This window comes from Canis lupus, chromosome 2, assembly GCF_003254725.2.
Source record: "Canis lupus dingo isolate Sandy chromosome 2, ASM325472v2, whole genome shotgun sequence".
NCBI lineage: Eukaryota > Metazoa > Chordata > Mammalia > Carnivora > Canidae > Canis > Canis lupus.
In genome coordinates this window covers 68,546,346-68,570,457 of record NC_064244.1, presented here as the reverse complement: position 1 = coordinate 68,570,457, position 24,112 = coordinate 68,546,346, and the positions used below count along the sequence as shown (strand labels likewise).

At 39.4% G+C, this 24,112-nt stretch overlaps 1 protein-coding gene and 1 non-coding gene across 24 annotated transcripts in view; both read right to left on the bottom strand.

Moving 5' to 3' along the window:
• PUM1 (pumilio RNA binding family member 1) overlaps positions 1–24,112 on the bottom strand; it is a 134,083-nt gene that overhangs the window by 4,595 nt on the left and 105,376 nt on the right. For 18 of the 23 annotated variants that reach the window (XM_035713267.2, XM_035713254.2, XM_035713262.2 and 15 more), the window contains 7 exons: positions 16,647–16,914; positions 15,223–15,352; positions 13,028–13,162; positions 9,266–9,403; positions 6,680–6,805; positions 5,134–5,255; positions 367–559 (listed from right to left, as the gene is read on the bottom strand). In XM_035713267.2, the coding sequence (XP_035569160.1) occupies positions 367–559; positions 5,134–5,255; positions 6,680–6,805; positions 9,266–9,403; positions 13,028–13,162; positions 15,223–15,352; positions 16,647–16,914 (1,112 nt within the window). The remainder of the gene's footprint in view (positions 1–366; positions 560–5,133; positions 5,256–6,679; positions 6,806–9,265; positions 9,404–13,027; positions 13,163–15,222; positions 15,353–16,646; positions 16,915–24,112) is intronic. The other 5 variants (XM_035713268.2, XM_035713256.2, XM_049105247.1 and 2 more) reach the window with 1 other exon arrangement.
• Positions 12,057–12,144, bottom strand: LOC112660734 (small nucleolar RNA SNORD103/SNORD85). Its single transcript, XR_003137172.1, has one exon. It is a non-coding gene; the product is annotated as a small nucleolar RNA SNORD103/SNORD85 (small nucleolar RNA).

Here is a 24,112-nt window from a genome sequence, read left to right as displayed (position 1 = left end):
CAGTGAAAGGTGGTGGAGTAAGTAAGAGGAAAGAGTGAGAAAAGGAAACAAGGGAAGCAGGCTGATCTGTTGGACTGAAAAGCTGGTCTCCTAGGAGCAGAGGAGTAGAAGCATACCCTGAGGATCACAGAGGGAAATCCCTCACAAAAATGGAGTTTAAGACTCTTTTGCACCAGTGAGCTACTGAAACATGGAGACAATGGTCACTCTAGATAAAAGGAAATAGAAATAGGAGTACAGTATGAGACACTGTCCAGTGACAAACTCTACAAAAAGAAGATGTCTACCTTCATTTGCCTTTCAGAAATGTTAAGAATGTCAGGCCTCAAACTCTTAAGTGATATCTGCCCACCCTGGCCAGCCCACCTTATGCATGACGATCTTGCGCTGGGCTGGCTCTGCCACATCGATCATCTTCTGGACCACGTAGTTGGCATACTGGTCCTTCATCATGGTGTATAAGGCACTGTGGGGACCGTCATTCATGGTGCATACCTCGTCGATAAGCACAGCACGCTCTGTGCGGGACGCATGAGTGACACACTTCTCCACAACGTTGCTGTAATGAGACAAATTCAGGGACAACTCTTAGAACAAAGACCTTGGTTGGTAGGCTGTGCTTGCCTGGCTTCTGCCCTGACCTCACAGTCAGAAGTGAAAGAGAGCTGGACACTTTTGGAAGATCGATTCACCAACTACCTAGCTCTATGAGAGTCTCCCTTTGCCACCCATGGCTGCCAATGTGAGCCATGGCTGAGACCAGGTCTTGGGAGAATGCCAGGACCAACCCTCTCACAGGTGAGGGGAACAAGCCCAGGTAAGTGAAGGGACTCACATACAAGGCTCACATGACTGCTTCAAAGCTGCACTTGTTAACAATTATAATTTCAACACAACCAAAATCCATGAATTCTCTCCTTTCTGAGTGTACTGATGTCAAGAACAAGTCTTCCTTATGTCTCTATGTCTAGTGTCAACCACAGAGAGTGGCAACTGAGAGAGAAGGCCCTGCAGACTTATTCAAGGACGGCATAAGTGGGAACCATAGCACTCATCCAAAAGCCTCATGCTGCCTCTTCAGAGTCTAAGAACAACCCTATCAGTTTGCCGGCATTTCTAAACATTTCACAAACACATCGTCTTGGGAAAGGAAAACAGGAATGTGCCTACACTAAATCTAGAGGGGCCAGAGAGAGTGATTAAATTACACACAGATGTGCGAATGGGTACTTACCATTGAGGCCTGACTGATCTCATTAATGCTTGTTTTTAAAAACCAACACTACTATGCATCTGTGGCTCTCTGGGTATGAGGAAGTTGTGTGATGTCAAAGAACAATAGGTATTATTCATATTTGTACTGCTGGAGCCAATACGTGGCAAAGAGGACATCTGGTGGGTCAGTGTGCAACTGAAGGTTTTGCAGAGAGTTCATGGTTAGGGGAAGAGCTGCTCTGGATCACAGTATACTAACACTGAAAAGCAACTTAAAAGAGTCCAGATCTAGTTAATGCAGGAAGCTCTTCTGTGACAGTCCTGAAAGATGGCCACTTAGTCTCTGCTTGGGAATTTCTCATAAGCTGGAAGTAATAACTTTCTAGGGCAACCTACCACATGGGCGAATGGCTCTATAAAGCCCTCTTTACATACTGAAGCAAAAGTGCTCTCCCCTAAAATATCACTTATTTGTCTTAATTTTGCCTTCAGAGACTGAAAAAGGAGACGTATACCTACTTCCAAAGTCCCTTAAGGCAGGGGGACTCGGTCTTACTCCTTCGAAGGGCCAGCCCTCTGGATATCTGAATAGTCCAGTAACTATCACCAGAAAAATTCCCCATTCCACAAGTCCTTATACCATAAGGGGGTGCTGTTCCATGGAGTTCTCAGTGGTATCTCATTTTGAACACTGAGTTTATATATATGCTTTTATTTAGAAAACAAAATTCCAAGGGCACCTGTGTGGCTCTTGGTTTTGGCTCAGGCTGCGATCTTGGGGTCATGGGATCAGGCCTTGTACTCAACTCAAAGTCTGCTTGGGATTCTCTCTATCCCTTTGCCCCTCCCCATCCATGCACACTTTCTCTTTCTCTCAAATAAAATCTTTAAAAAGAAAAAGGAAACAAAATTCTCAAGCTAAAGTGTCAAGAACTCCCATCCTATTCGTCATTTCTTCAACCTTTCTTAAAATACACAATGTCTGTCAAGTCTAGTGAGCTAACCAATCAAGTCTAATTAAGACAACAGCCTCTCCCTCTGACACATCATCACAGAAAATTTTTTTTTTACCCACCTTCCTTCTACAGCACTATGCAACTACTATACAGTACTACTCTAGTGTGATTTCAAAGTATGGCACTCTGGAAGTGAATCTCCTAGTAGCCATTGGCTTCTCCCTTAACAAAGAAAAAAAGGGAGTTAAGATTACTAATCCCGTTCAGAGAGCTTTACAAAGCCAGTCATGATCTCCAAATATTCTGGCAAAGGACTCATCACTTTTCAGGACTACTTGGTTGGACTGTATCTTCATCCATTTCAGGCCTGCTTCCTCCCACAAATTGGTCAGGATTAAAATAGGACTTCCTACTAAACTGGATTGGGGACAGGACACTCATTCTTCTGCGTACAAGACTCACAATCCTTAACACTGACCTGTCTTCCAAGAAAGCAAGCAGGTAAATCAGCTACACCATGGGATCCCACTTGGCCAAAGACTTCCACCTAAAGTTTATTCTAGGCATTCTGAAACTATAGTTCCCAGCCCATTTGTGGGTGGTGAGATCAATTTAGTGATTTGTGACCAGCTTTCTCTTAAAAAAAAAAAAAAAAATGAAACAGAACAGTAAGTATCACAATTAATCATGGACAATGCCGTTTCATTTACACGTGTATGCATGCATGTGCCTGTGCATGCAAAGTCAATGACAGTTTTACTTTGGGGGGTGGGGTCACCATTAAAACTGTTAGAAAGTTACTACTCTATTTTATTGTTTTATTTCTATTGATCTATTTCCAAGTGTATCAGCTCTTCTGTTATCTCTAATTGGCTGTTGCTATGGCCACACAGTGAATCCTACTTCAGAGGATTTATTTTTCTATTCTAAAATTTCCATTTTGTTCTTTTTATAATAAAGCTAATTCTCTACTAACTTTTCATTCATTAGGATCATATCTTCCTTTACATCTTTGATTGTAATTAAAATAGGGGCTTTATAAACCTTCTCTGCTAATGCCAATATCTGGGTGGTCTGGAACTAGCTGGACTTTTTTCTTTCTTGTTCTGTTTTTTCTTGACTATAGGCCATATCACATCTTCCTGCTTTCTAGACATAATAAATGACACACAGTAGAGCGTGAGTTTTATTACATTCCCCCAAAGATATTACTTCCCCAACTCCTTCATTTAGTGCAGATGACTTGGCTGAACTCAAACTGTAAGCTTCTCCCATGTTAGAGGACTCATTTCTCTCACCCTCAGCTGGGCTGCCTCAAATTCTTCCCACGCAAACATGGTTTAAGAGCCAAGCAGGCATTTGGGAAGTTTACATGTGGGCCTCTCCTTCCCTGGTTCTCTTCCTTTCCAGGATTTCTACGATCACTCTGTCACTCTCACTGCCATGGTGGACTGTCCCTAACTACCTTCTGGAAACACTGGAAATATTTTTTATCCGTCCGAACTTTAGAAGCCCAGCATGGAACAGAATGGGAACTGCCTACAGGCAAAAAGCAAATTAAAACTCGGAAATTTCCTGATTACAGTCAACAATACTATATTATAAAAAAGTTAAGACACTAGATCTTAGGTGTTCTAAGACAAACAAGAAATGGTAATTATAGAAGATGATAAGGGTATTTAGCTAACGGTACTGTAGTAATCATATTGCAATATATAAAACCAAAACGTTACACACCTCAAACTTACACAATGGTACTTGTCAATTATATCTCGATACAACTTAATACAAAAAGAAAAATCAAAAGGGATGGAGGAGGGTGAGAAGGGAAGAGTCCCCCAGTCAGTGTAATTACCCCTTCCAAGTATCAACAAGTCTTCCCCCCTCCTTCAACCCCTTCTGGTATCTACCTATTCCTGGCCACTCTCTAGTAGCTTAATGCCTTCAGGAAGGTTTTTGGCATTTTGTCCACAATTTTTAGTTGTTATCTGTGTGAGGATTAGGCCCAAAGTAGCTACTCGTTCATTACCAGATTGCAAGTCTGTTGTAATATTAATACTTACACCCGAGAGTGAGACAGTAAATACACTAGAAAGAAAGAAAAAAGTAAACAGAGGACAGTGACCCAAGGAAGAGTTCTAAGAGATTCTGCCCCGACTTCCCTAGTCCTGCCAAATGTCAAAAAAAGGCAAGACAAGGTCACAGAGATCCTGATACAGTCAGGCTGCTGAGACACTGGACCTATGATATGAGTGTTTTTATTTCTTTTCTCTCTTTTCCATGCTACAACGTTACAAAATTTCAAAACTTAGAGATGAACAATTTAAAAATATCAAGGTAGTCATGCCTGCTTTGTAATCTATCCAAAAAACCAGAGATATTCCCAATATCCCCCAAATAGTCCCCACAATGCAAATTACTATATTGTATGCTGTAGGGTACACACATCCCACTTAGAAAGGCCATATTGCTAATGCCTTGGAAAGGCCATCAATTTCTTCTCCAACCATTGCTAATCATAAGTCACCAAAAACATCTTTCACAATCTGGGATAACTGGTTCATTTTATTCTTGACCTAGCACAATACGAAGACTAGAAAAGAGACTCCAAGAAAGATTACTATATATGTAGATAGGGCACACTGTCTCTTAATTTTGGCACTGGAGTGGAAACTGAGTAAAGAACATTTCATATTCCGAACAAGTGAGTTGTGTCCAGTTCACCAAAGTACAAGATTTAAGTTCTTTAGCAACAACATACTTCCCAGATTACAAAGTGGAGTGAGGAGGCATATAAGGGACCTGCCTTGTTAGATACTTTATAGTAGAACCATTTGACTTTTTAAGCTGTGTATACTTTGAGAAAAATAAACATTTAAAAAAAGAGAAGAATGAAAACTCATTCTTTCTCTCAAGACCGTCTCTTCTGGAAAATGGAGTCCACGTGATTGAAAGCACACACCTTGCAAATTTGTGCTGACTCAATACAAGCACATTGCCTCGGATTTCTGCTACAATTTTACTTTTGTCCTCAGGACGGCCATGCTCCAATACGTGCTGAATCACATAATTTCCATACTGATCCTGTTTGAGAAACAGAAATAAACTTTATGTAAAAATGAGTTCTGTGGATTATCTAAATCTTGTATCTAATCAAAACCTACCTACCTTCCTAGTACACCATGACAGCTTACCTGAATAATAATGAATACCTAGGAATTTTAAAAACAGATAGGGAGTGACAATTTTTTCCCTTATCATTACAAAAGAGGAACATATTACCAGATGATGGAACATTTCTGTACATATTTATGCCCAAAGGTTCCTAGTTGGTTTCTTCATAAACTATTAGACACAAAAGAGTAGGCCTCCTCTCGCTTTAAAAAAAAAAAAAACAAAAAAATAAAATAAATAAAATAAAATAAAATAAAATAAAATAAAATAGAAACAGGAGGAAATAGGTACAAATAAAGAGCGAGCTATTCTTCTCTCAAACAGAAATGTAATCTCTAAGAAAAATGTGAAACAATGTTTATGTCCAACAAAACAGACAATACATTAAATAACATCACAAGCATTCAATAGATACACTAACTCATCTAAAGTTAAAGGTACTTTGAGAGAGGGATGCCTATGTGGCTCAGTGTTGAGCATCGGCCTTTGGCTCAGGACATGAGATCCTGGGTCCTGGGATTGAGTCCCACATCGGGGTCCCTGCAGGAAGCCTGCTTCTCTCTTTGCTTATGTCTCTGCCTCTCTTTCTCATGAATAAGCAAACAAATCTTAAAAAAAAAAAAAAAGAAAAAAAAAAAGAAAGGTACTTTGAGAGAATACATGTGTATAAGGAGGCAAAAATATTTATTTGTAAGATTGAAAAAATTAAGAATGTTCAAATTATACTATTAAACACAAGTGCAAAGGCCAAATGTGTTTGCTTCTGGATGACAGGATTATGGATGATTTCTTTTGTTGCTATCTGCACTTCCAATATTTTTCTCCAATGAGATTTAATACATTTATAACCTCACATCTTCCACTAAAACATACAATAAATTCTAACAAAAATGCTGCTTCAGTACAATAATACTACATGTAGAAAGTGTTTTATTGGTTACTGTGATGTTGGAAGAAATTTTTAGAGGCAGAAGTAAAAGAAAGTATTAGCTAAAAAGATGTCAACCTTACCCACTTAGTTCATCTGAAATGATGAAGTTAAGACCCAGAGATAAAATGGCCTACACCTAAGGTGATACCACTAGCCAGTCAACAAAAAGCTGGCAAGCAGTGCTCTTCACTCCAAGGCCCCAGGCTCTCTTCATCACCCATATTAATAAAGCACAAACCAGGATGATAAACAAAAACTTGCCCCAAAGCTTCAATGGGCATTTTAAACACATTAGTATTAACTCTTCTGGAACGGCTGGATACCTGTGCTGAGAAAACACACAAGCTCTGGGCCTGCATGAGCCCACGGGTGTTTGCAGTTACTCTACTAGCAACTCCACTACCTGTACAAGTTGCTCTGTGTGCTGGTGAAGCTCCTCTAAAATAGGGAGTGTCTGGTCAGGGAGACAGTGCTCCAGGATCCTCTGAATCACTCGGCAGCCATAAGGATGCGTGGACAAAGCAAATACCTAGGGCAGATGAACACAAATAATAAAGCCAAAAATGACAGTTGTCACTTTCAATGCCTTGGTGTTGTTCATATACATTGTTCCATTAAATCTTCCCAAAGACTCAGAGAGCAAGAGAGAGAGAGTGAGGATTATTCTCAGCATATGGAAGAGAAAACTGAAGCTCCCAGGAAGTTTCTACAGTGTCCTTCCAGTCATACAGATAGTTACTGACAAAGCCAGGATATTATGTCTTAGTCTGACTCAAAAGCCCAAATTATAAATATGGCACATTTGAGTTCGTTCTACAAATAATAAGAAGTGTATGTATGCATGTGTGTAAACCCCTTTCAGGACTATCCTAGGAATGCACCGATGTACATAAACTCAGAGGTGAAAAGGACTTTTCCATGAAGCCTAGAATGAACACAGAATTAGTCAAGGTTATAAAAAACCATAGTTAAGAGGCCACAGTGTCCAAGGACAGTGTTAAAAACAGAAAAACAAAGGGTTAGGATCAAATGTTTTCACCTAACCACACTGCAGTCTGCTAAATTTAATTAGGGTGGTTTCCAGCAATAAGCAAGAAAAGGTTCCTCGTTTGTTGAGTCTGGAAGATAAGCACATGGGCTTCTGCTCTGGGCCACTCAATCCCAATTCTGGCCTTCCTAGGAAGTATGATATGGAGCAACCTGTACCTCCAGTCTGTTATCAAGAATAATCATAGGGGGTGCCTGGGTGGCTCATCTGGTTGCGCATCTGACTCTTGGTTTTGGCTCAGGTTTGGGTCTGCTTGAAGATTCTCTCTGGCCCTCCCCTGTGTGCTCACTCAAGCGCGCTTTCTATCAAATAAATAAATAAATCTTAACCAAAAAAAAGGGGGAGAATCACAGGAATAATAGTAACAGCAGCCCACACTAGATGTTAACCAAGTGTCAGCACACTAAGTGCTTTCTTTTTTTTTTTACACTAAGTGCTTTCTATATGGTTTTTAATATGTAGTTGTGTGTGCACTTCCACAGTATAAAGTATGGTTCTGCTCAATTTTATAAAAATGCTAAAAACTCAGTCTGTAACTAATTAACTTATTTCACTCAACATTATTATGTTTCAAGTATTTACTTCTGGGATGCCTGGATGGCTCAGCAGTTGAGTGTCTGCTTTCAGCTCAGGGCATGATCCTGGGTCCAGGGATCAAGTCCTGCACCGGGCTCCTTGCAGGGAGCCTGCTTCTCCCTCTGCCTATGTCTCTGCCTCTCTCATGAATAAATAAATAAAATCTTTAAAAATAAAACAAAACAAAAACATTTACTTCTACCATGGAGCTTCTGCTGGGCAAGTGCTTGAGCCTGTTACTTTAATTTCCGTCTAACCCTCTGCTGAAAGATATCTAGATTATTTAGTCTTTCTTAGGAGAATAAGGCTGCTTTCAACATATCTAAATAGTCTCCTAGTATCCACATGTAGGTCTTCCATCAGGTACACACCTAGGCTAGGAATGCCAGGTCACAGGAAATATAAATGTTGAACTTTGAAAGTGGATGCAGAATGATTTTTCAAACAGTTGTGCTAACATCTCTTCCCACCACCAGTGATCAGATCCCACATTCCTGCCAGGGCACAGCAACCAGTGGGTGAACAGTGATCTATCATCTGTGCCCTTATTTTCCATCTTCCTGATTACTGACAGAATTATTCTTTTGTATGTCTCCTGCAGATTGGTGCATCTTTTGTCTGTTAGTGCTTATGATCCATTTTAGCACTAATTTATACTATACTCTTTGATTACAGGAATTCTTTACCTATTTGTTATTAATTCTTTAGTAGCAGTTTTGTCTTAAAGATATTCTCTCCCTTTTTGGTGGTGTAGTCCTTTTACTTTCCTGGTTATCTATTTTGATAAATGTAAGATTTTAACTTTAAAGTAAACAGATCAACTCTTTTCTCATTAATTCAGAAAACCCAAACTACCCTCTAGGTTAACACCTGCAATCTCCTTACCACTGTTAAAAATTGAGCAAACCCCAAAACCTAAACAACTCTAAAATCCCCTTTCAAGCTAGGCTTAGCAGTACACATGACCACACCTGAAAATCTACTTAGTGTTTATCACTTTTTCCCTTTTAAAAACAAAAACAAGAAACAATTTCAAAGACCCAAGAAGATGTGTATTTTATTCTCTGTTCCATGTTGCTTAGGAGGGTGTGAGGACAATGTTTGGGGAAAGAGAAGTTAATGACAATAGCCAATTACGAGGCAATTCTGGAAAAATCATGGTATAAGAAAATATCAGCTCTGCTTGGAAGCTGGTGCTAAGAGCATAGGGGCTCTTATGACATACAAGTAAACAGAAGAAACTAGAAGCTATCTCTAATAGGTGTGGTCACTTGGGGGACACCCCACAAATGCTACCCTATTCTCTGCTCACAGTGGAAAACACCCAAAAACTTGTTTCCTTTGTTTCTTTCTTAATTCACTTACCTGCCCCTTAAACGCATCAATAATAAACTGCAAAGACTGGGGCTGCACACATTCGATGCACTTCTGAACCACGTGATTACCATTCTGGTCTTTCACACACTTCAGGACGTGGCCGTCTAGCTCCCGAACCATCTCATTCTATTAGGAGGCAAGGAAAGAAAGCACCACCAGAATCACAGCAAGCCAAACACCTAGACATTCAACAGTCTCCTTACCAAACACAAAGCACTAGGCAGGGAATCTATGATAATGAAGTGCAACCACCCAGCTGTGGCACTGTGACAACACGGCATAGCCAAATGAGGAGGACTGCAGTGTTTCCATGTATCAGCAAATTTCCTATAACAGTAATTTGTCTTTAAAAAAAAGTTCTCTAACTTACAAAAGACCTCGGAGACTTTTTAAAAATGGAGACATCTATAGAAAGGAACCTGTATAAAGTATACTGTACTAGAGAATTTCCGATTATAATTTATCATGTTCTTAACATGACAATTCTGTAAGGTAAGCGTTAATAAGAAGAGTCAATCTACAGCTTACGGTGTAGGCTACATGTATCTCTAAGTGCTTAACCTATAATGACTCAATGAATCCTCATTAACAATCCTATACACAGGATACTATTATAGATGAAAAAAACTAGGTAGAGACAAAGTATTTGAGTTATAAAAATCATAGACCTACACTGCCCAAGATTCAAACCCAAGTAATCTGGTCCCTGCGTGGTAAAACAGTGTGGGTCAGTGAAGCACTTGTCAGTCAGCTATATATGATCCTGAACATACTCTTCACCCACATATGTGGGAGGTGACTGAGAGGGAGGTTAAGGAACCAAGGGGGTCAAGAATATAGAGAGCGACTAACCCAGAATTCTAACCCAGGTCTGTAACTCCAATGCGATCTTTCGACCAGGCAAGCAACAAGCATGGCAGGAACAGTACTCTCAGGAAATACAGAAGACCAGACGTGGAGATGTGCGAGTGTGTAAGAAAAACTGGGAATACTGGAAAAGACCAGACACTGGAGTTGTGAGAGTGTGTGATTGAGCGTGTGAGCAAGTATGTGTATGTAAGAAATGAGTGGAGATGACAAGGGTATAGAAAAAGAGATGTTAAGAGTTTCACTGATTCCTTTCTTAACACCTAATACCTGCACTATGACTGGGCCCTGGCACCTGCTGCCCAATCCCCTTGCTGTATCCAATCTCTATCCGATCTTCTGTGCTGAGTATGTATTTATGGCAGAAACTACAAGCCAGTCCACAAAGGTGACATTTATGAAAACAATGTCTGGGATGTGAAATATGTCAAAGAAATTAAGAGATTATCCCATTAAAGGAATTCAAGATTACAATGCCAGGGACTAAACAAGCCAAAGGCACAGAGTCAGGAAAGTTTCCTAAAGCAATTAATCAAATGTCAAAAAAAAAAAAAAAAAAAAAAAGAACAAAACAAAAAACAAAACACATTTACTCTGGAAATATAATTATGGGAATCATAAGTTAAGAATGATAGCTATATATAAAGAGAAAGATACGAACACTTTTAATCAAGATAAAGGGGAGGTGGGTAGCCTGGGTAGCTCAGTGGTTTAGCGCCACCTTCAGCCCAGGGAGTGATCCTGGAGACCCGGGATCGAGTCTCATGTTGGGCTCCCTGCATGGAGCCTCCTTCTCCCTCTACCTGTGTCTCTGCCTTTCCCTGTGTCTCTCATGGATAAAATAAATAAAATCTTCTTTAAAAATGAATGAATGAATGAATGAATGAATGAATGGGAGGTGGCTTCCTTGCATATATTCTGGAGCCCAAAAACTTGACTGGTGAGGAGTTAATTTCACTTGAAATAAAAAACTTGTCTCCAGAAAACAGTCAACTATTCAAACCAGGAAGAATCATACTAGGCCCGGAACAAGGTAGGCAAAGAGGCCAGACCAGAAAAAAATACAAAGAAATACAGGATAGAAAACATAACTCAACAGGGAGAGCAAGGAAGTGAAAAACTTAACTAACGGGTACCTGGGTGGTTTAGTCCATTAAGCGTCTGCCTTCCGCTCAGGTCATGCTCTCAGGGTCATGAGATGGAGCAGCACATCAGGCTTCCTGCTCAGCAGGGAGTCTGTTTCTGCCTCTTCCTCTACCCTCCCCCACCCCTCATTTTAAGTAAATAAATAAAATCTCTTTAAAAAAAAAAAAGGGAAAGAAAAAGAATAGAAAAAAAGCCTACTACAGTGTAGCCATCCAATCAGAACAGAGAAAACAGTAAAAATCTGAGAAGATGGAAACTAAATCAACAATTTATCATGGTCAGGAGAGGACAAAGATGAGGAAATGGGGAAACACCTGGGAAATTACAATATTCCTCCTGCTTTTTCTGAGCAAGTGAGCATTTCAATCAAAAAGAAAGTAAGAAACTCCATGTTCAAAAGAAATGAGAAAATTTAAGAGGAAAAATTCAACCATGAAATTTCCATCAGGAAAATTAAAACTGATAATGATCGGAACATTCAAAGAAAAAGAGTACTAGCTCTGCCCCTGACTCTATTTCCTCAGAGACAACAGTATGTCATAGCCACTGCGCCTCCAGTGCTGAGCACTAAATGAACTCCACACCTGCCTATGTGTCCCCAACATCTCCACCTTTACCAGCACCCTGATGCGCATATCCAGAAGCCTGACAGCCGGAAGGCCTCTGGGCCTCTGGACTCCCCCAGCCTTCAGTCGCCATTGCCAACATCACTGAGGTGCTTCACTGTGTCAGGCTGTGTTTTGAACTGGAGACGGCGGGTACCTTGTCTGGCTCAGAGCTTTTAGAGTCCATAACAAAGATTCTCATTACCGAACTTTGTTCTCAGTGAGGGCAAGTGGCTCATCATTGCCAGACGGTGGCCAACACCTCCGCTGAGAAGGGCAGGGTGAGTCCAGAGCCCAAAGGCCGAGGGTTCAGGTTAGAGGCATGAACACAGCTGCAGCATGCCTGCCTGTGGGTGTGTTTTGCCTCCCAAGCCATGGGGGCTATGTGGGGCTGGCTGGACCAACTCTGAGACTGTTCCAGAACCCATGGGCTGCTTCAGGTGCTTTCAGCTCAGCACCCTGACCCCACCCCTACCCCCACCACCTAACAATTCAGACTTCTGTCCCTTTTCTCTTCACTCCTCCTCAGCCTGGACTTTCCCTCCCTCAAAGCCTCGTGCACGTGTGCTCATGTGCTCACCACCGCTCTTCCCCATACTGTGCTCTGTGGGCTGGGACCAGGCTCTGTCATTTCCATGCTGATGCCTGGCACAGAGTAGGCATAAGGTGGATATGCCAGACCAGGCACTGGGCAGGCACTCTCTTGGGAAAAGGTGGTGGAATGAATGAGTAAGGAAGAAGTGAGGGAAAATTGTAGGTGGGCTACGTCATCTAAGTTTGATTTATTGGAGTGGTCAGTTCTAGCATTTTACCTGCTTTAATTCCTGCCAAAACACTCACCTGTAAAATTGCACCTACTAAGGACTGGTCAATAAGAAGAGTGTTTGAAACCAATGGCTTTAACAGACACTTGATCTACTGTAAATTTACACAATTAACTGCACAGTTCATGCCTGCCACTCACAGAAAGGCAACCACAAGCACCAAAAAAAAAAAAAAAACCCAAACCAACAAACAAACAAAAAAACAAAAACTGTACAAGTAAACTAAAGACTGACAAATTTACAGGGTTTACTACATGTACCATGGAGAAACACTGAACACCAAGAGAAAAGTTAAAGGGGAAACTTACAATTACCTGCTGGTCTGAGGGAATAAATTCAAGAGCTTTCTGGATAACACGGCAGCCATACATCTGCAGTGCCAATGATAGGACGTGGCCTCGAATCCGTTCTGCCAAAGCCAGCTTCTGTTCTAGGCTGCCAAACTAGACATAACGTGTAGGTGAACACCATTACTTAGGTAGAAGGAAAGAAACTAGAGAAATCAAAGGATCCATTATTCTGTATCAACCACTGGCATAACCTCTTTTAGCAGTGTCACCCTATGATTAATTAACTAAACCTTTTTGGTCAAAACTCCCCTTTTTTTTTTTCAAGCAAAGAGTTCTCAGCCTCTGATTGCGAGGAATCCATTTCAATATTGAAAAACGTCTCATGTATCCAACGACAGCAGTTTCACTACTACCTGCTAAACAAATATGTTAATTCCTCAAAGCTGTCATTAATTCACTAATACTATGAATCTATACTCCTATTTACTATAAGAGCATTTATATTTATTCTAAAAAATAGTAATACATTTGGAAGACACTGTTTATTAGAAACTTAGTGTATGGGAAAGATCCAAGGACTTCCTGGAGCAAATCTATAGCACTCAGGTGTCTGAAGCCCATGGGTTGGTTACAAAGTACCTCTTCATCTACATGAAATTTAACATATGGACATTGTTTTGAATCAGTATTCTACAATACTTTAAAAATTGAAATTTTCTCTTTATACGAGGCAACAGACTCGGGGGGGGCAAGTTAGTAATTAAGAGGTAAGGCTATACAAATGTTAAAACTCTTCCTAGAAGGGTTTCCCAACCCCAGCTTTTTATTTTCATTTGAATGACATAAGCATGAGACTGGAGATTTTACATATAGTCAGTTTCCCAAACCACTCAGTTTCCACACAAGAGAACTATGGACCAGGGGTGCTATGTGAGCCATGGAAGTTCTCTAGCTTGTCCCAAATCATGCAGCTATAGTCCACTGCTCATTCAGCCACCTCTACCTGCACATGAACCTTTAGATCTGGAGAGCTCTACATTCTTTTATCTGTGACAAGATAGTGGTAAAAAGACATTCTAAAATAAAAAATATAAGTCATTGTATGTTGAGTATCACTGAAGAGTTAAGAGAGTCAAAGAACTTCAGTCTTCTTGAGAAAGGTTATAACACAAAGGCTTTTTTCAAAAAAAAATCTTACACAAACTAAACAAAGTAAGATGTATAAAACTGACAAATTTCTTCTGTTTCAAACAGGTAATGTGCAGTTCCAGCATTTTCCCTTGTTAACCTTGTTACCAGGTTCTTATCTCAATGTCTCATTCCTTTCTGGATTTAGGACTTGGAATTGCTGATACTGACACACCAGGGTTACAACAGCATGCAAAAAATCCCTGCCTTTCTGACATTTTAGTTTAGTAGGTAGGGGAAACGATATTAATCCAACAATATCATTAATCCTTTCCCAAAGCAGGGGCACCTGGGTGGCTCTGTTGGTTAAATATCTGTCTTTGGCTCAAGTCAGGACCCCAAGGGTCCTGGGATCAAGCCCTTCATAGGGCTCCCTGCTCAGTGGGCAGTCTGCTTCTCCCTCTGCTACTCCCCATTTGTGCGCTTATGCGCACACGCACGCTCAGTCAAATAAATAAATAAATAAACAAACAAACAAATAAATAAATTTTTAAAAAATCCTTTCCAAAAGCTATGTTAAAAGGGTAGATGTTATCCATAATAAGAGAAATGAGAGACCAAGGCTGGAAAGATCACCTAAAAAGAGGGACTTAATCCTTGTGACTGTAGTTTATGATGAACAACACTATAGTTGATATTCAAAAATAACTCTCTAGGAAGCCTAAAAATTCTGTTTTTAGAACACTTTATTGTGATCCTCCTAAAATTATCTTATGAAGATTATTTCCTCTAAAAATGACATGTTTAGTGAATCTATCATAACAATCAGAAGTAATGTGCTGGATCCTAAATGGGGACAGCGGTTCTCCAAACACATTCCTAAAATAGACTGGCACATCTGCTTGGATACTTAAACGATAAACTGCTGCTAATAACTTGGATAAACATTTCAAAGCTCTTCAAAAAGACCACACACACTTCATTTTGAGGACTGGAATGAGATTGCCATTCTAAAAACAGCTAATGAAAAGCAAAACGCTCTGGAGATTCTCTAACGTTAAAGAATAGAAAGAACAAAGGCTTACTTCAAAGAACTTTTGAATGACGTAATTTCCAAATACATCCACCATTAGCTGGTAAGCGGCCTGGAGGATTTCATTGAAGACAAGCTGGCGTTCAGCTGGTGTGGCTCGTTCTAGTTTCAGCTGAATGAATCTGAAGTACAAAGTAAAAATGGCAATCCTAGCATCTCACGAAGACTTGGAAATCAATAAGGATTAGTTCAATTTATATAATATATCCGTTCTGAAATTGTGTGTACCTACCCATATACGTGGGCACGCGCGCGCGCACACACACACACACACACAGTGTTAAACAAATTACTTGAACTCACTTTATTGAAATCTCTGAAAATGAAAAAAAACTGTAGTGTAACCTACTCCTAACTTCATTGGGTTTTTAAAAGTATATTTAAATTTAGTACATTTCATTACATACATACGAAATTGTATGTGTGTGGGTGAGGGGGGAGATGAGGAGGAGGGCAGGAAAGAGGGGGTGAATATGGGCATAACACAGGAGAATTCTACTTGACTTTTTTCTTCAGAAACCAATCCCATATCAATAAACTCAGTGGTTACAGCCCTTAGTATCTTCTTTAACTCATGCTAATATGAAGCAATACACATTCATGATATGGAAGAGTTGTAATTTACACTTGCAGTGTCTTCTAAAGTAGTACTCAGTTTGCATTTTTCAGTTCAAGTAACTATAAAAGCAAAAACATGCTGTCCCTCAAACTAGTCTATAGGATTCAAATAGGAGCCTTGCCCAGTAGCAAGATGGGAGAACTCAAAGAGGAGATGGGTTCTTTAGAAACTGTTTCAGTGGGCACAGAGAGCAAGAAAGAGAAATGCAGACAAATACGAAAGGATGGGTGACGGTGCCATAATTAGGCTTTTTCCCCCCAGGACCAGGGTGGTCCCTTTTTGCAAAGCCCACTGGAACAGCCGAACAGGGAGGGATAAGTCAAAGCAAATTCTGTGCTTTACAGCAACTTCTTCTCTCTCACCTCTACATGGTGGAACAACACAGAAAAGTGGTGGAGCAGCAGAGATCCACACTTACATGTGAATGTCTCTTTAAGAGCAAGACTCTTCATAGTGATTAAAGCAGCAAAAGTGTGCTTGTACCTTTGTGTTGGTTATTTTTGTTCCTTAAATTATAGACATTCTGTGAGGTTCCCATGAACTAGGAACACCACAATATGGTAAAAGGTTTGTCTGAAGCATATGATCTAGACTAAACGGCTCTTTTCAATCACCTGAGTATCTGAGGACTCTCATATCCCTGCATCCCTCTGAAATAAATAATGGGAAGGATACTAAGAGGCAAACTCTGTTTTGATCACTTTATGGCAATTTATTATAGTGTATACCTTATCTGAGGCATGGAATTTAAAGCATTAATATTTCAGTTACCTTAAGTGTCAAAGCCAAGTCCTCACCTGGACCCATGCTGGTCTTGGGAAAACTCCATTATATGCCCAGCAATCTCCCGCAGTTGTAAATTGGGGTACCGGTTATTTCGGAAATCTTCCAGAAGCCTGCTCCTGCCAGAGGGCATGACATCAGACATTCCATATCGCAACCGAGAAGAAGAAAACAGGGTGCTGCTGGGGCTGAAGAGGCTGGAGGCACTGCTCGCGCTGCGGTACTTGGCTTCAGCGCCTGGCGCGGCAGAGATGTATCTCCCACTGCCATTGGTGAGGCCTCCTGTTGGTTACAGAACAGGACAACTCAAGACTTAATCTTAAGGAACTCTGTTCAAAAGAGGGGAAAAGGCATCCCACATACGAAAGCGTGCATGGTTTCTGATTTTGTTTCAATTTTGTTGCCTTTGTGTTAAGATTCAATTCTATCAGTGCCACAGTTTTTATAAGGCCAACTCACCAAGATGGAAAGAAACTTCTACACAAAGACTGAGAGGGGAAATGCTTGGACCCACTGACAGGAGACTGCTAGCAATAATGGAACAATAGTTATTGTAGCCCTTACTAAGGAAAATGACAGGGAAAGGGCCTGCCCTGTGACCCAGCACCTGAGCACCAGGAATCCAAAAACATACAATGCACAGAGACCTCAAGTGGTTTTCTGCTCTGAGCTCTGGTGAGATTTCTGCCAGGGGTAGGATAATCCCATTCCTATTCGAAACCCTTCCTTAAAAAAAAGGAAAAAAAAAAATTCAAGAGTACTCAGATTGGTCTGTTTTATATAAAGAGCCTCCCAAAAAGTGTTAAGGGAATGGTTCTGCCACAAAACAGAAATATGAAAATCACTAAGGCACCCTAGGCCGAGGAAGAGACACGATAAGGAGACATAAGGAGTAGAAAAGAGGACATATGCTTTGCAATGGAAGGTTTTCAAGTTCTGCATCCGGAATGGGCAGCTCTTTTAACACCTTCTTTTGGGACAGAGCCTGAAATGATTACAGTAGCAACAATTTTCATGCCACTGATACTGCAGTTTGAACTGATGACAAGGAAGTGGTAATTGTGAATCTCTAGACGGATAAAATAGAGGTAAGACCAAAAAGCTTATCAAAATGTAAAGTAGTATAAAAATTATTATGAGAATATATTTTTAGTATTCTTTTTTACAATGGTGGTTTTTTCTTAACTTTACACTATAAAAAAATATGTAAAACAGATACCCTTTTTGTGTCTTATTTCACCCCATACCTTTTAAACAAAAAGGCAAAGTAGGTAAGAAACACCATATAAACCACAAAGAGCACAGATGAGTAACAACTCTGGGTCCATGAGAAAAGTCACCCAGCATGAACTGTCTGTTAATTTCTTCATGAGATGTAATGAATGCCTGCTCTGGAATTTAATGGTAGCTACAAAAAGATACCCAGCTTAGTTTTCTCCACAGAATTCCAGGGCCCATCTTCAAAGGTCTGGAACTCAATGAAAGTGATGGAACCAAAAGGAAATGTATCAATGTTAAAATGTGTGAAATATTTAGTGAGCACTTGTCCTATGCCAGGCACTATGCTAGAGGTATTCCATATACACTTTTTACTGAATTCTCATTGGTATTTTGGAAAAGAAGTTTTATGTAATAAATAATTAAGGCCCAAAGAGGTGAAATATTCATCCAAAGATATAAAATCCAAGATGATCATGGCTAGAATCTGTGACAGAACTCCAGAGTGAGTGCCCTTGCAATCACATGAGACTCATTTTCAGACTCAGTTACATCAACAAAGAGAGGAGGTTTATAAGAACAGAGAACAGTAACTGGATGTTCTTTATTAAACCATTTCAGAAACAATTCTTCCATGACCTGAGAATGGGGAGAAATGGGCAAAGAGGTGAAAATCAAGTAAGTCAGCAGGTCCTGCAGTGTGGGAACAGCAAGACATGTGCTTAAGAAGAAGGAATGGCATCAACACACAAAGTTTGGGAAATTATTTAAAGATATTTTAGGAACCTGGTCACTAATAAAGGCACTCAGGGAAAAGTAACAAATCAACAGAGAAACAAAACCAGACTCCTAAAAAAACATCCTAATATGGATGACAAACATAAGAAAACCTGAAATGTAACTGACAAATTGCTATTAACTCAGAATGGACAGCCCTGAGAGTTAAAACTGTAGGAAGACTCAGTCACAGAAGAAACCTCACAATACTGAGGGACTTACCTCTGAGATGGCCACCAGGTTCCACAATAAATGAGAAAATTTATCTCTGGCTTAAGTAAGTGAAGGGAAAAGAAACCATTCTGAAATAGGCCAGAGCACTCTGTTCTTCACCAAACCCGCCCTCTGGGGAAACTAGTTAACCAGAGCATAACTTGCTAGGTTATCATCAAAGACTGACTGATCCTCACAAGGGAAATACACAACTCCAGCCTATTCAACCTATCCTGTCCCACCAAAAGGGAGAGGAAACAAAAGAGCACTTGTGAAGCTGGAGGTTCGGAAGCACCGGCTCACTAAAAGACGGAGCCTCAACCATGAAACTACAGAGTGCTGCTCCTCCCCACAAACCTCACCACCATGTCACTGAAAGCTTCCTTACAGCAGTTCTTTTTTTACCCAGCACATCATAACCAGCTCTCACGAAATAATGACAAGGCATACCAACAGTCAAACACTACAATGTGAAGAGAAAGAGCAAGCATCGGAGATACACAGGGCAGGGATATTCAAGTTATCAGACTGGGAATTGGAAGCAGCTATGATGAATATGCTACAGGCTTGAACGGATAAATGAGACAGTATCCAAGAACAGGCGGACAATGTAAGCAGAGATGGAAATCCTAAGAACTGAAAAAAAAATGCTAGTGATAAAAAAACCAAAGTGAAGAATTCTTTGATAAGCTTCTTGGTGGATGTGACCCAGATAAGGGAAGAACCTCAGGGCTGGAGGATGTATCAATGGAATCCCCAAAAACCAAAAAGGAAAGAGAACAAAGACTCAGAAAAACCAAATTGAATGTCCACAGACTGTGGGACAACTGTGAAAGGTACGACATACACAGAATGGGAAGACCAGAAGGAAAAGAAAAGGGAACAGAAGAAACATCTGAAAAACAATGACCACCAGACACCAAGCCACAGATCTCAGAACTCTGAGAAAAACAAGCAGGTTAAATGACCAAAAAACAACACCTCTGTATATCATCTTCAAATTACAGAAAATCAAAGATAAAGAAAAAAACAGTGAAAGAAGCCAGAGTGGGGTAAAAAAAAACCCTTATCTTTAGAGGAACAAAGATAAGAATTACATCTGACTTCTCAAAAAGCATGCAGACAAGAGAGTGGAGTAAAATATTTAAGGTTTTCAGAGAAACAAAGCCCATCAACTTAGAACTATCCTGCGAAATTGTCCTTCACAAGAGTGAAGGGGAAAGACTTTTCTCAGGCAAACAAATAATGAGGAAACTGGCTGCTAGTAGATCTACCTTGCAAGAAATGTTTAAAAATAATACAAGTCAGAAACCAATCTACATAAAGAAAGGAAGACCATCAAAAAAGGAACAAGCGAAGGTAACAGTTTTTTCAAAATAATAATAGCAACAATGCATTTAGTAAATGCTTATGCTTAAATGATAAGCTCATGTATGCTTATATGTAAGTGAAATGAGTGGCAGCAATGATACAGGAGACAGAAGGGAATTAGGATTATTTCATTATTATAAATTACTCACACTACACATTAAGCCTTAGTTGAAAGTGAACCTGGACTAGTTGTAAATGACAGAAAAAGTGGGAAGACAAACAGAGAAACAAAGAACTAAGGCAACAAACAGAAAACAAGAAATATGTGAAACATCAATCCAACTGTATCAATACAATCAATAATCACTTTGAATGTCAGTGGTCTAAATGCACCAGTTAAAAGATTGTCAGAGTAGATCAAAAAGCATGACCCAGGGGCTCAGTTTTTGAGTGTCTGCCTTTGGGCTCAGGTCATAATCCCGGGATCCTGGGATCTAGTCCTGCATCAGGCTCCCTGCAGAGAGCCTGCTTCTCGCTCCGCCTATGTCTCTGCCTCTCTCCCTGTGTCTCTTATGAATGAATAAATAAAATCTTTAAAAAACAACAAAAAAGCATGACCCAACTATATGTTGTCTACCAGAAATCCACTTTAAAGACACATATAAAAAGTAAATGGATAGAAAAATTTGACTGCTAAATCAGTATTACCTCAGTTGTTTTATACAAGTGTACTAAAAATTTTTTGCCAGCAGCCATCTAGTATTCCATCCTCTTACTATGTGGAATGTTCTCGTTCATTTGTTTTTTTTGTACTCATAGATCTAATAGGTACCTACGAGGCAAACTCCTGCCTTCTTCACCTTTGAAGAAATAATTCCCAAGGCCACCAACATCTGACTCTGTATTTAATATAAGCAGAGGTCACCCCACTCATCAAAATGTTTACAGCAAGTTCTCCCCAATCTACTCCCTAATACTAATACCAGAGCCAGGTAGCCCTAAATTAAAATAAGTCCAAAATGAATTGTCTTCAGTGCATACTATTGGGTCTAAAATATAAGTTAATATTCACATGGTTAATTTTACAGATGACAAGTCACTTTCATGAGATGTAAGAGAACCAGGTGAACAATCACAAAATACTACATTAGCTCTTAGAATGGAGAAGTGTGAAAGGCAAACACATAACTAGTAAACAATCTGAAATTAGTACTGAAGTTACTGAACAATAAATTAGAAACATCTCTTGCAGTTCAGACAGGGACAGAAAGTTTTTTTGTGTTTGAACTTTGCTTTTCTTAAAGGACTAAAGATATATTATATGAACATCAAGAACTAATTTTATGACGACAGGAATTCTATCATAATATAAAAACTAAGTGCTTATTACACTTTTTTTGCCCTGGACAGATTATGAACTTTTGAGCTCATTTTTACTATATTTCAACACTGTAGGAATTAACAAGCACAGTACTCTTCTTCCAGGGCACAAGAAAAGGCTAGGAGTTGTCAACTACACACATTATAATAAATTACATCTGCTACCTTCCTGAGGGTTAGAGTTTAAAAATAGCACAATCTGACGATTATGGAGAAAGCCGTAAGCATGAAGCATTTCAGGAAATGAGGAGGAGATGGGTGTGGAATGGAGACATCAACAGGGAGGCAGGACATGAAACTATCTAGGTAAGAATCAGACCTTTGAGACACTCCATCTCCATATCCCTTACATTTCCTGCTGAGGTAACAGGTGGAACTTATTGGAGACGAATGCTTTAGGTACAGGTAAGGGCCTAAAGGCTTCATCTCACCCACATATAAGCCACAAACAGGGATTGTAAGCCTAGTTATTAATATTATCAATAGTAAGATTAATAATTACAAAAGCAATACTTTTAAATTGAAGAGTATAACATATACTGAAGACTAAATATTTCAACATCTGACTTGTTCAGGGTCTTAAAAAAAACTTACTTGCATTACTAAACACACATATGCACATATGTACATATGTATAGGAGAGACAGGAGGGAGAGATTGAAAGAGAAAGTGGGAGAATTTAACTTAAGACATTTCCACCCTATGCCAACAAATGTGACAACTTAAATGGAACAAATTCCTAGAGAGTCACAAATTACCAAAACAGATTCAAGAAGAAATGGAAAACCTGACCCCATAAGATGTTAAATAGAAATTGAGCTGGGAATGAAAAATCTTCCCACAAACACACCCCCTGGCCAGGATGGTTTCACTGTTGAATTTTATACATGGGTAAAGAAATAATACCAATACTCCACAAACTCTTCCATAAAACGGGGGGGCGGGGGGGGGGGGGTACATTTCCCAGCCTATGTTATAAGGTCAATGTCACCATGATAACAAGTCAGACAAAAAAGGAAAATGACAGAATCCTTCATGAACATAGATGCAAAACTCAACAAAAATATTAACCAACTCCAAGAGGATAAAGTAAAGTTTATTCCTAGAATGCAAGGGTGGATAAACCACCAAAAAATAATTCATGTAACATACCACATTCGGGAATGAAAGATTAAAAACCACACAATCATCAATAAACACAGAAAAAAACCCATTCATGGCAAAACTCTTAAACTTAGAATAGAAGTCAATCTGATAAAGGACATCTATGAAAAACCTACAGTGTAAAAGAGTAACACTTTATCCTCAAGATCAGGAACAAGGCAAGGATGTGTGCTCTTGTCTGTTTTATTTAACACTGTACTGGAGGTTCTAGACAATTAAAAACAAGAAAAAGAAATAAAAGGCATCCAGACTGAAAAATCCTTTATTCACAAGTGACATGATCCTATATATAGAACGTCCTCTAAGGAATCTACCCAAACCTACAAGTAAGTCTGGTGAATTTGCAGAATATAAGATCAATACACAAAAATCAACTGCATTTCTATGAACGAGTAATAAACATCTAAAACCAAACCTACAAGTACAGTTCCACAATTGAATACAGCACAAGAAAAATAAGATATGTAAGAACAAATTTAACAAAAGATGTGTAGGACCTATACACTGAAAAACTCGACACTTTGCTGGGGAAAATGGTGCCTGCTTAAAAAGATGAACTTCCACCTTGGGCAACAACACAAAATTAACTCAAAATAGACAATAAATTTAAATGTAAAACAGTAGAGTTTTTAGAATAAAACACATGAGAAAATCTCTAAGAGCCTGAGTTGGGGAAAGATTCTATACCAGAAAACATGATACACTGGACCCTATCAAAATTAAAAACTACTGGGCTTCAAAAGACAGTATTTAAAAAATGAAAAGACACGCAAAAACCAGAGGAAAATACATGCAAAGCAAGTATCTAATGAAGGACTTGTAGCCAGGAATATAAAAAGAACTCCTACAACTCAATAATAAGACAACCCAAACTTTTGAACGAGCAAAAAATTATGAGCAGACATTTCGCCAAAGATATGTAATTAATAATCTCTTGAAAATGATGCTAAACATTAGTCATGAGGGAAATGGAAACTAAAACCACAATGACATACCATTTCAAGTCTACTAGAATAGCTATATTAAATAAGAAAAGAACAATGTTGGTGAAGATGCACAAGTTGGAGACCTCACATACTTCTGATGGGAATATAAAATGGTGCACCACATGGAAAACAATGGCATTTTCTCAAAAAGTTTAACATAAAACTGAAACACAATTCAGCAATTTTACTACTAGAGAAATAAAAACGTGTGTCCAAAGAAAGACTTGCATGAAATGTTCATAGCAGTCTTATTTCTAATAGTCAAAACCAACAAAAATCCTTCAAATGTCAATGGTTAGCCAAAATGTGGTATATATCCATAAAGACAACAATTCAGCAATAAAATGAAACAAACTGCTGACACATGTAAGATCATGAATGAAATTTCAAAAAGATGAGAATGCAGTGAGGGTGGAAGGAGACCATATTAT